At 40.2% G+C, this 12,102-nt stretch overlaps 1 protein-coding gene across 1 annotated transcript in view; it reads left to right on the top strand.

The window, feature by feature from the left end:
• The window catches only part of TMEM131 (transmembrane protein 131), a 93,657-nt gene that overhangs the window by 79,030 nt on the left and 2,525 nt on the right, over nt 1-12,102 (top strand). Inside the window, exons 32-40 of the mRNA XM_017818448.1 lie at nt 2,752-2,927; nt 4,104-4,231; nt 5,581-5,705; nt 5,855-6,013; nt 6,754-6,925; nt 7,270-7,391; nt 7,496-7,592; nt 8,666-8,763; nt 10,090-10,253. Coding sequence (XP_017673937.1) covers nt 2,752-2,927; nt 4,104-4,231; nt 5,581-5,705; nt 5,855-6,013; nt 6,754-6,925; nt 7,270-7,391; nt 7,496-7,592; nt 8,666-8,763; nt 10,090-10,253 — 1,241 coding nt within the window. The remainder of the gene's footprint in view (nt 1-2,751; nt 2,928-4,103; nt 4,232-5,580; nt 5,706-5,854; nt 6,014-6,753; nt 6,926-7,269; nt 7,392-7,495; nt 7,593-8,665; nt 8,764-10,089; nt 10,254-12,102) is intronic.

Raw genomic sequence — 12,102 nt, 5'->3', positions numbered from 1 at the left:
TGTTTAGACTTCTGAAATTATACATCAGTTATTTCCTTCTTGTGAACACTTTGTTAGAGTAGAACTTCTAATAATGATTTTTGTATGAGCAATTTCAGTTGTGTCTCAGAGTTATGTGATTATTTAATCTTAATGTGTTTATTTCTAAACATTATTTCACTTTTGCTACCAACACTGTTGTGCAGAAGTGGTACTGATACTGTGTTGCTTATTAGAGATCAAGTTAAGAAAATGAGTCATAGGAAGGCATATAAACACCACAGCATCTGTGTGATCATGGACCACCAAAGAGGAAAGCTTCACTCTGTTAAGTGGTAATGAGCAGAAAGTTCTTAATTAGCTCAGAGTGGCTGTTACAATGCATTTGTACTTTCAAAGTGGAGACTCTGAAATGATGAGAGGCTTTGGGATCCTGCTGAAATATGCTACTTATGCTGTTTTGGTTTTGGCAAGGGTATATGTAGTTGGGGGAATTAAGAGAATTGCAACCAGTTTGTCAGGTACTCATTCCATAAAGGCTAAATGGATTTCCAGAAGGTGGTGTGACAGTAGGTAGATTTCATGGACAGTGTCTACATTGGCAAACAGTGCAGTGCTGGAGCTCTGGAAAGCAAAGTGTCTGGCAGTAAGGATGCAGTGTCCTCATGGGGCACGTGTGAGCAGATGTGCAGTGGACTGATCCAGTCTGCGTGCTGAATGCCTTAAAGAGCTAGGAGTGCTTCTGGAGCACATCTTCCATTTCTAGTTCAGCCTAAGAAGGAACCAGCTCTTGCACTTGAGTGTGATTTTGTGATGCAGCTGCACATGCTTTATGGGACCACTGAGTTCAGTTTCAAAAGCATATTCCCAATCCAGATAATGTAGTGTACCCATTTCCATTTGCCCTCTCGAAAAATGTAAAACTGTAGAGGAAGTTCTATCTGGATCTATATACACACACTGATATTTGTCTTTAGGTAAGTAGTTAGAACTAGTCACAAACATTTGCAGAAGCACAAGCTTCTGGACTAAACTGTCTGTCATAAGATCCTGTGCAGGATTCCTGTTTTTATAGTCTATTTTTTCAGCTTCCTAATACTTGTGTGTTAGCTCACTGCTGCAGAGGCTGCATTAGATTTTTGTTAAAAAGCTGCTTTGCATTATATTTTAATGTCATTATAACACTTTACATAGATTTTCTAATGATGAACACTAAACTGCTTAGCAATCCTGAATTTAGATTGCATTTGAACCAAATCTTGGAGCAAGGCTGCCTGAGGCACATCCAAAATACCCCCAATATACCAGAAGCAGACCTTTAGAATAAATTTCCATAGAAAGATGTGCTTGTATTTATGCATCTGTTTGCATTCATGCTGAAAACCATATTTGTAATTCCAGTACTTTTGTTTTCTTGATACAGCCGTTGATATTTATGTGTTAAAAAACCAAAGTTTAAGGGCACTGCTTCTTGATATGTATTTGGTTTGGTATTTGCCAAAATACTGGCAAATTTCTGGTTTGGTACAAACTTTACCATTTTGCCAGATGAAATATAACAGCTGTCATGGTGCTTCCAGTCTCAGTTCCAACTCGTGCTGGTACAAACCAAGAAGAGGCTGAATCCAGTTATTCAGCACAGGTTAACTGAGGCTTGAGTGAGCTGCTAAGTCTGTCCAGGAGGCTCTATACAGGCACTGTGTGGCTTATAAATGAGAATGCTTGTTCTAAAGGGCAGAATATTAGAAAGATCCTGTGAGTAAAGGCATATTACATCTAATAAAAGACATAAGAATGTTGTGAAAGCTTACATCCTCTAAGAGAACAGCAACAGGCAATGGTAAGCTGATGAAGACTCCACACACGCACATGCACAGTTGCTCTGTATTGATACTTTTTTTTTTTGATGACTTTTTTATTCCTTGGGAGCCTAATCCTGCCTGTCTCACAAGCCAGGACCTTTGGCTTGATTTTGAAGGCTCTTAAACCCCTCTGCATTTTGACCTTCTACTGTGCTGCACCTCAGTTAACCTGAAATGGCTGGAAAAGTAAGCATTATTTATTTGTATGCGTATTGCTTCAAGAAAATTTATCAGACATCCCTTGGAGTGTTTAGTGCATTGTTTTTCCTGCTTTGAGACATAGTAACATTTTAATGCATCGAGCTAAACTTTTTTACAGTCAGCTTAGTCAGACGTCTTAGAATAGTCCACTCTGAAAGAGGAGAAAGCATACTTGGCTGTAAGATTTTCAGGTTTAAGGTGTTTGGGTTTTTTAGCTCTTTGCTAGACAAATACTGTTAGTGATTTTTCTCATTCACACTAGTCTTATTTCAAGTTATTTTGTGGTTTTTCTAAATGACAAGCATGCTAATAGTTTCTGTTCTTCGTTTGTTCGGATGATAAAGCTTGTGTCAACTTCTGAAGTTTATGTTTAAATATAATCTTACATGGTTAAACTGTCAAATTGAATTCTATGTTGTTTAAAAGCAATCCCAGGAACAGAGCAGAGAAGAATAATAGGGAGCCAAGTGTCCACATCCACAGAGAGACGCTGAGGGTACAGCTCAGGAGCATAAATGAGATGGTGGAGAACGGAGTTCTTCAAGTCTAATGCTTTTGCTCACAGTGAAGGGGCAGTTAAGTGGTTGGTGTGTCCTAATAGGCAACACATTTCAGAGGCTTAATCATGTAGATTAGCCTCTGAAATGAAGGGAACTAGCCCATCTCTGAATACTGCTGTTGAGAATCTGAAGCATCCATATCTTCCTAGGAAAAGGGAAAACAATTCAGCGCAAGGCTAAGCCACAGAAAAAACGGGAAGAAAAGGACAGAAGAGGGAAAGGAAAGCAACAAGAGGATGAGCTGAAGGATTCCTTGGCAGATGATGACAGTTCTTCAACCACAACAGAAACCTCAAACCCAGATACGGAACCACTGCTCAAAGAGGTACAGCGCTGCTCAGAAAAGGAGGCCTTTGTGTAGCTGGTGTGTCACCTGTTGAAGTAGGAACACAGTCTCTTTCCGCCACGCCACCCTCAGCTTTCATATAATACCCTAACAAAGGAAGAACATTAATTAAAAAACATCTTTCCCGATCCTTGCCTTCATTTCTCTATCAAATTTGCTCCTCTGTGAGTGCAAACATTCTTGAATCATGTAGTCACAGGACTGAAAATGCCTGGGTGACTGTGGCTTGAATAAGCCACCAGCTGCCAGCAGCATTGTGGGAATTGTTTCTCAGTACCCTCCTGGCCTATTATATTTGCAGAATAAAATGCCACAGTATGGACACTAATTTCACTCCATAATTAAGGTGTATGCTAAATCCATGTCTTTTGTCAATTACAAAGGGTCAGATCAATGGTAGTAACTCATCAGTAAGTAGCTAACTTAATTACCTCATACAATACCCCTACCTTTATTTGACTCATTTGGCTCACTTGCTTCTAGGTAATAAACTAAATCCCCAGTTTGTGTAGTGGGACTAAACAGGAGAGGTAATTGCGAAAGGAAGAAAACAAAGCCTAAATTGACATCTTAAATTTGAACTTTGGAAAAGACTGGGGGGGGAAAAAAAAAAGGAAATCCATGTGGTATATTTTAAAGGTTATGGTTTAGTAAGTTGTCACTTGAAAATCACCACTGATTTTTTTTCAAGATGGCTATTTGAGAGTATACGTGTATTTAGAAAGTATTAGAAGTACGGTTAAAGGAAATAATAAATTGAATGGTAAAGTGTCTCATATTCTTTGCTTTGTTGAAGAGTCTGTTTTAGGTGGCCTGGACTGCGTTACAGCAGATGCAGTAAACGTCTCAGTACAGAGCTAGCATGTTATTAAGTAGACTCAGAGGCCGTGGCTGGAGGAGCTGTGTATTTGCAAACACCAGATCTGCTTGAAGCACATTAATTTGCTATTTCGATTTCTACTTCTCCAAATAGGAAAAAATAGATACCACATTTTATAGGTAAACTCACTAAGTAATAAAAAGAGAACTTCAGTGCTACAAAAATGCTCATGTTTTCCAATAGCATTCTTTCCTCAGTCCTGTTTATACTTTGTTTGTTGTGATGCAAGAAGAACTTTGCTTTTAATTAATATTAATATGTTATGTCTTTTATAGGAACCTGAAAAACAAAAGGGAAAAGTTATAGCAGAAAAACCTGAAAATGAAATAGTCCCAGTAAAACAGAAAACTAAAAAAGTGCTTACAGGTATCAAGAAAGAAATCCCTGTAGATGTGAAAACCAGGTAAGCATAATAAAGGCTTTTTTAGTAGGGAAAGTATTGTGCTTGAAGGGAAGATAAAAATTGATAAAAATCTCTGTATTTGACTGTTGTAGCTGCCAGTTTGGCAAATGCCAACAGCAGGTACCTTTAAGCAGTTTCTTCTTCCTTCCTTGATATCAGGGAATATCTGAAGCTTGTAAATAATAAATTAGTTAAAGGGGAATATAGCACGTAAATGAAAGCTAAATCCAGACATGAAAATCAGGCAAAGCAATGTTAAGATTTTTATAATAGGCATTGCATACACGAAGTGGGGTTAATGTTTCTAGTGGCAGCACAGTGAGGCAGCGCCTACAGGAGTGCCTTTAGTTGCCATTGGTGAAACTGCAGCCATGCAGTTTTCATTTTCATATCATGGAGTAAGGTCAGAGTCTTGGATATGTTATGAAAGGAGGCTGCTGCTGCTGTCCCGTAGTGTCAGGTGGTTGATTGCAGAGGATAGAAATGGGGAAAATGAAGAATCTTAGTCTTACTATAGCTAATTCATTCCAAAATATTATTCTGAAACCAGGTCACTATCCAAGTGCCACAAAAGTAAACTTCACTGAACTGAGGTGTAGTATATTGGCTATGTTTTCCCTGTTGCTGTATTAAATAGTAGACTGAGTTCAGTAGTTAGAAGAAATTAATTTTTTTCAAAATATTTCTAAAAACCTTACCTGGTGAAGTCTCCTCCTTATCTTATTTATTCTTATCATTATGTACTTTCCTTTATCATATAACTCAGAAGTTTGTTACATGTGACAGTTTTCAAAGACCACAATGAGAGCTGGTTTGGAATCCTTCTACAAGAAGGATCCTTCTACTAGAAAGTGTGAGAAATGGAATCAAATACCTACAGAAAAAGAGGCAATATACAGCCAGATGAATTTGGTGGTGCATTTGAATAATTTTATATCATTGACTAAAAAACAGTCCCATACATTTAGGGCAATAGCATATTAGGAGCACATGATCTTAACAGGGTTGTGTGGGGGCAGAGTAGAAAAAGGGTAGTTGCTATCTCTTGTTGCCTCTCTATAATCAAACAGGTTTTGTAATCCTGGAGCTCCAGGATGAAAGCTACTCCTGGAAGGTGAGTGAGCCCTAATACAAATGTGGAGCAGTGTGGGTAGAAAATGAGCTAGGGCTATGAAGGGTGGAGTTGCATATAGGAGAAAAACATAATTCTGCTTATTCATAAGAAAAGCCACAAGAGACCACTGTTTTGTTAGAAAGCATGTATGGCCCATATATATAATGTGTATGTATGTATGTGTATAAAGTCCTTTTCAGCCCTTCTAAATAAATGAATTTCTGTTTTCGTTTAGTCCCTTGGAATTGTCTTATACTCCCTCACTGGAAAACAAGCAGCGCAAACCCTTTCCATCCAAGATCTCTACACAGCACCTTTTGACGAGTGGGTCTAAATCAAGAAACCTCCCCAAAACAAGAGGTAGTGTGAGGCTGTTTTTTATAAATACATCAAGACTTTTATTTGGTTGTTTGTAACCCCTCTTGAGTGCTTAATTCTAAGTCTGATGTGCGAAAAAAGCTGTTCAGTTTATTATCCATACACTTGCTTTTCTTCTTTTGTTTTAACAGGTCCAAGCAGTAAATTAATGGAGAGCAGGCCATCAGTATTAGCCAAATTTCTCCCCAGTGGTTCTGGGCCAGAGCTAGGAAACACAAGCAGCTCAGAAGGGGAAAAGGATTCTCCACCACCAGAGTGGGACTCTGTGCCTCTCCACAAAGCTGGCAGCTGTAAGTAATCATTAGACAATGGCAGAATGAGTCTTCTGCAATTAATATCTGTAGATAGAAACCTGTCTCCTTTTCACTGCATAGCTATGCTGTGTTTTTCTGCTGTAGACCCCTTATTGATAGCATCTGATTTGATTTGGGAGGTTTGAAAATGGTGTGGGCAGAACATGGACCATTCTACAGTTCTTCAGTGATGAACAGGATTTAGAAGCTGCTGGAGGAATTGAGGAAATGAGAATTACTGCTCAAAAAAATACGCATTTTCTACAGCAGATGGGGTTTTGGTTGGTCAAGTCTGCTGCAGCCAAAGTTGAAACTAATTAGATGATTTGTCCTTGAGAGGGAACACTGAGAACACTTTAATGCAGTGGTTGGCAGGGGACACTCTTACAAGCATTTTCGTTGCGTTATATGTTCCCTTGTGTGGGAACCAAATCACCTTCCTCTTGGTTGCTTGTGAACTTAAATCATCCCTCTCCACAGCACTCACTTGGAAAGGTTCCTTCTTCTGTACAGATCTGTTTGTCTTGGCACTTCTGTTGCAATACAGTCTCTCTGAAAATAGATGGTAAACCTGAATAACCAGAGGTGAACATAGAGAAGAAACTGCTGCTTCCATCACTGGGAGCAAACAGCCTTTGTCATAATTCCTCCATTTGAACAGAAAGGATAGCAGAAGTTCGAGAAGCCTTTGTTGTAATATAAATACTATGAAAGATGTTTTGTGTTTCTCTCTATAGCTACAGACAACCTTTATAAGCTCTCTCTACAAACCCTGAATGCAGATGCTTTCCTGAAACAGCGACAGCCCTCACCGACACCCGCCTCTCCATCTCCTCCTCCTCCCACATCATTTGCTTTTGGGCCACGAGGAGGCACTTACAGCAGCATTGTGAACAGCAGCTGCAGCAAGTGAGTCCAGATCGGTGCCTCCTACTGATTTCACAGGCACTGAGCAGTTGTGGAACCTGCCGGTTTCACAGGGTGCATCTTCCTTTTCTCAGACCCATTTCCTCTTCCTGTGGAAACTGCTTTTTTGCAGATACACCACTGTGCATATCTTGCCACACTATTTATATTTTTCTGGTGTTTCTTACAACTTGGTAGATTGGAAAAAGGTGCAATTACAGGAACTGTTGAGCTGTTGTGAAAGTTTTCGTAAATTCTAGCTTAAATTGCTGGGTTTTTTATCAAACTGCTGAAGTCTAGAACTTTACTCTTTTTTTTTTTTTTTTTTTTTTTTTTCTTCTTTTTAGTGAAACGAAAAGCAAGCAGCCTAATGGTACCAAACATAAGCTGTCAAAGGCAGCTTCTCTTCCAGGCAGGAATGGTAACCCCACTTTTGCTGCTGTAGCTGCAGGTTATGACAAGAGCCCAGGTACAGAACCAGTCTGGAGTTGTAAATATTTTTTAGTATTTCCTGAATGTTCTGTTATTTTGCTAGGGTTTATTTACTCATTTTTTATATACATATTCTTGCAGGTGGCAGTGGTTTACCAAAGGCTTCTCCAAGCAAGATGGATGTTTCCAGCAATATCAGCATTTCCCACACAGTTGTTGACAGTGATGGCTCTGACAGGTAATTTTTATATTCTCTAGGCAAATATGTGAGCATGTAGAAAAGAAGATTGTGAGCTATTAATGGCATTTTGAAGGGAGTGACGGAATTCTTTCTGGTTACTTTTTTTTTAAGCTATTTTTTAAAGCCTGAGCACAGCATCTCTCACCTTGCGTGAAAGTTTAGAAATTGCAAGTGACTCAAAACTAGAAAGAAGGATGTTCTGCATGTGATAGGAACTTCCCCTTACACAATCTTGTGAACAATGAGAAATCAGCTTGGCGCTCTCAGTACTGAGGAGTGTGTACCAAGGTCTCTTGAAATAGTTCACAGGCAGAATATCTTGCTGTACAGCAATACCTTTCACTCCCAATTTTAACACCAAGATCAGAACTATCAGTGGGCTTTGTGTTCTGAGTAGGAGCAGAATACAGCTACACTCAGTCACGTTCCCCAAGGCACGTGTATTTTCTGGCATATTTTGGCAGTGAATCCTGATCTCGCTTGTAAAAAACAGTGTCTGGTAACCTTTGTGGAATAGGTAAGAGTCTTGAATTCAAGCTTCAATATGCAAAGGAATTGTTTTTCTGAGTGAAGTTGGGTGGGGAAGAGGGGGTGTTTGTTTTTGTGAATGTTTCTCACCGGTTCCAGTTAACTCATGTTAGTTTGAAGAAGCTTGCCCACAAGCCAGAGCATGAGCATTTGTATCCCTTCTGAGTGGCTCTAATTTTTACCTGCTTGCCAAAAAAACTGCGCCATGGCTTGGACCCTGTGAGTTTGCTGAAAAACTGTTCAAAAGAGCTGCTCTCAAGTTTGTGTTTATGCTCAATCTACAGATTAAAGAGCACTGTGTCTGTATTACTGTGTTGCTCCAAGGTGGGTGTATACACAGGAAAATGGTATTTCACTGAGATCCCTTATGAAACAAAAATAAGCTGATTTCATAACTCTCAATCACCATTAAATACATATATGGTTAAGTATATACACACACTTGTACATATACATTTGTGCATAAATCAGTAACTTAATGTTGTCAATAGTACTGTGTTAATAAGTTGTGTATTGCTTTCCTGTTACTCCATAATATGTAGTTCGGGTTTGTGGAGTCCTATCAGCAATCCCAGCAGTCCCGATTTCACGCCTCTCAACTCATTCTCTGCATTCGGACATTCTTTTAATTTAACTGGAGGTGAGTTTTCCTTTTCAGATATTGTTCCATATTCAAATACAGGTAAAGAAATGGTGTATCTCCATTGCATAGTCTTAAGTGCAGACAGCATTCCCATCCTCACACCTAAAAGGGAAGACTGTGTAGGAAAGTGTGTTAAGAATTTGGTGATATATTCTGTGTTTCAGTCCAGAGAAAGTGTTAGTGGAAATTCTTTTGAGTGTGTGATGGCCTGGAAATGCTTGGTTTTGGAATTTCTGATATTTGAATTTTTTTCTTAGTCTTTTCCCTTCCCTCCACCCCTCCTCCAAAGCTTTACTGTAGGTCTCACAAGAGTGCCAGTAGGCCTGTGGTTTCCTGAGCATAAAGACCTGCATAAAACCATTGCTCTGTAAGTGAGCAATGGCCCCAGATGACCTGCTGCTTTCCTCTTGTGTTTTCCTTCAGTATTTGTATAGCTGTACAATGAACTGATGCATAGTAAGCCCAGCAATCAATTCCTGTATTTAAATATTTAGGTAAACCTTTAGTAAATGACACGAAGATGGGCAGGTGGGCTATATTGCAGGGCATGGATGCTCTGTGTACTTGGGAAGATTTCCATACGGTATTTGGGGATGCATGGTGTGTTTTAAGGCAGCTGCAAAAGATGATAAGCAAAGCAAACTGTGGCATCTGCAAAATGGATAGTGTGTCGACTGAAAAATGCTATCTACCAAAAAAGTTGTATGTCTGCTGAAAAATGCAAACAGTGGCAGATGCTGCTGCTGTGGAGTTTTTCCATCTTCATCAGCAACCCTTGGCACCAGTGACTCTGAGGGACACCAGTAAGAGCCTGGGACCAGTTCCATGTGCAGGGAAGAGGCAAGCTGGGACTGCTGGTGCTGCCCTCTCCTTTTCATAGCAGAGATGGGGATGGGGCACCACCAGTGTTGCCTCCTACCAGGAGTCACCTGGGAAGGGAGTGCTGTGAGGCCAATGAATGCTGCCACTACTAGAGGCTCCTTCAGCCCAGTCACCTGCTCCACCTGTAGTTACCTTGTTACCAGGAACTGCTAGGACTCTCAGTATTGCTGCATCCACAGTTGAGTGTGTCCACAATCCCTTAGGCTTGTACTGAATTATACACAGCAAGTGTTTAACCCTTTTTCCACCATAACCGTGACTAACTTAGTAGCCACTGTCTGATGTCAGCCAGGTGACATGAGGTCTGTATTACTGTGTGACCTCTTCTAATCTCACTGCAGCAGGACCTGCAAGAAAAGTATGGGGAATGACTGTGAAGAGTGTTATTCTTGGAAAAAGAGTAAGAGTAATGTACTCAGTTTTATTTCATTTTATTTTTAGAGGTTTTTAGCAAACTTGGTTTAGCTCGATCTGCGTATGGGCAGGATGTTCAGAGAAACTGGAGTGAATTCAATAATGTTCCATCATCCATCTGGGATCCTTCAGCTACAGACTCTGTACCCTCCTGGCCAACAAGCTCGAGTTCCCCAACTCATACGACTGCAGTAAGTATTCAGTCCAAATACAGTGTTTTATTACTGTTACCAACTTGTTCTGTATCTCCATCTAATTTAATTCAGAGGATTTGGGGGTGAAAAAAATTAACTGAAGAATAAAGGAAGAGGGAATTTACACATACTCATCTTTGTGTAGTTAAGTTGATATGGCTGTCGGACAAAGTCTGCTGCTTGCAGATGATGAATCCATGTACACTGGATATTTATATTCACATAAAAATACTTCTTACGAGAGCATCTTGCAGCACTTAAAGTGTATTCCATTTCAGGATTTTAGAAAGAGGTGTTCTGCTCCTGTGCAGTGGCTGGGCACTGGCTCAGTCACTTCTAGTTTGAGGGACAGTTGCAAATTAGCCAATATGATAACTTTCAGACTTTGATTCTGCTTTCTGAATCCAGCATTGCACCTGCTTGTAAATTAACAAAATGTCCCCAAAAAGCTTATCTAAAAGACCTTAAATATATTCTTTTCAGCTTAGAAAAAACACTAAAGGACTGAGCATAAAGTGAAGTCTTTAAACTGACTACTAATTTTGATGGAAATCTCGAGTATAGGAAAAGAAGAAAAAACCCCACCTTTTACAGGTTGTAGCACTACACTGTCATCCTTGTGCCATCCTTCTGTCAGACTAAAACTTAGACTGCAACAGCTGCCTCCACTGCCAGCAGAAATCATTCTTCATGTTGACTTCTGAAAATGTTTTTGTAGTGAGTAATAGGCAGTGTTTACTTCACCTGGGAGCAGTTCAGATGGAGTGGGGGAGGGCGGGGGGGCAGGGGAAGCTGAAGAAGGTCACACAGCTTCTTATATACACAGACTCACTGATCCTGCCCTTGTCATGTGGTTACACTGGAGCTGGAACCTCTCTAAAACTATGTAAGGAGAGTTTTTTGCTTTTTGGTCACATGGAGGGCAGGTTTCATCAGCATTTGATGGAAGGAGGGCTTGAGGACAACCAGAACAAGCTCTCTAGCTCCTAACTCCTATTTCCTGTCTGCTTCTGAAAAATATTTGGAAGTGTGCTTCAGGAAGCACTGAGACAGAAGCCAAGACAAATGGTATAGAAGAATTGTCAGTTACTCCCTTTAAATTCTTTGATTTAGGGAGGAGACATTTTAGGAGCTTATTCAAGGAGGTCACTTAATAAACAAGAAGCAGCAAACTGACTGAAACATTCAAAACCTGTCTAATAACAGTGATTTTTTTCAAATGCTTATGGCAAGCCAGAACAGAAAACCTTGGCTTTTCCTATTACTGGGCCTCCTTGCTCTAAGTGCTCAATAAGAGAGCAGGTACCAGGCCAGGGCCCTGCCCTTTCCTCTGTTCTGGCACAAGAGCCAAAGCCATTGTTGCAAACAGCACTTAGACAGTGGCTGTTGTGTTACCCTCTTTTCTAGGAAGGTTTCAGGGGAGTTGATTTTGATTCTTTTCCTTCCTTATTCTAACTCCTGCTTTCCCCTTTTCTGCACAACTGTGCTTCTATACTAAATAGCATTTGACTTCTGGGTCCTCTCTCCCCTCAGCCTTGGCTGCATTGCTGGTACTTTTATCCAAGTTTCTTTCTAAGCACATTCCCCTACTCCCCTTTTTTCCATGTCCCCATGTGTAGTTCTGCCTGCCAGCCACTTTTTACCTTCCTCTACCAGCCTTCAAAGGGCATATCAGGCACTCTTCTTTTCTGCTTCTTTCCTGGTTGCTTCTGATTTATTTCCCATAATAGGGTGGACCTTTAGTGTGTTAGGGTTTGTGCCTGTGCAGCAGAGTGAGTGTTTCCTGCTGTAGGCTTAGTAGCCTAATGCTTGTATAGCTTAAATATAACCATTTATTTGTGTGACA

Source organism: Lepidothrix coronata, unplaced genomic scaffold (genome assembly GCF_001604755.1).
Source record: "Lepidothrix coronata isolate B3197 unplaced genomic scaffold, Lepidothrix_coronata-1.0 Scaffold68, whole genome shotgun sequence".
Lineage (NCBI taxonomy): Eukaryota > Metazoa > Chordata > Aves > Passeriformes > Pipridae > Lepidothrix > Lepidothrix coronata.
This window is presented reverse-complemented; position numbering and strand designations above follow the sequence as displayed.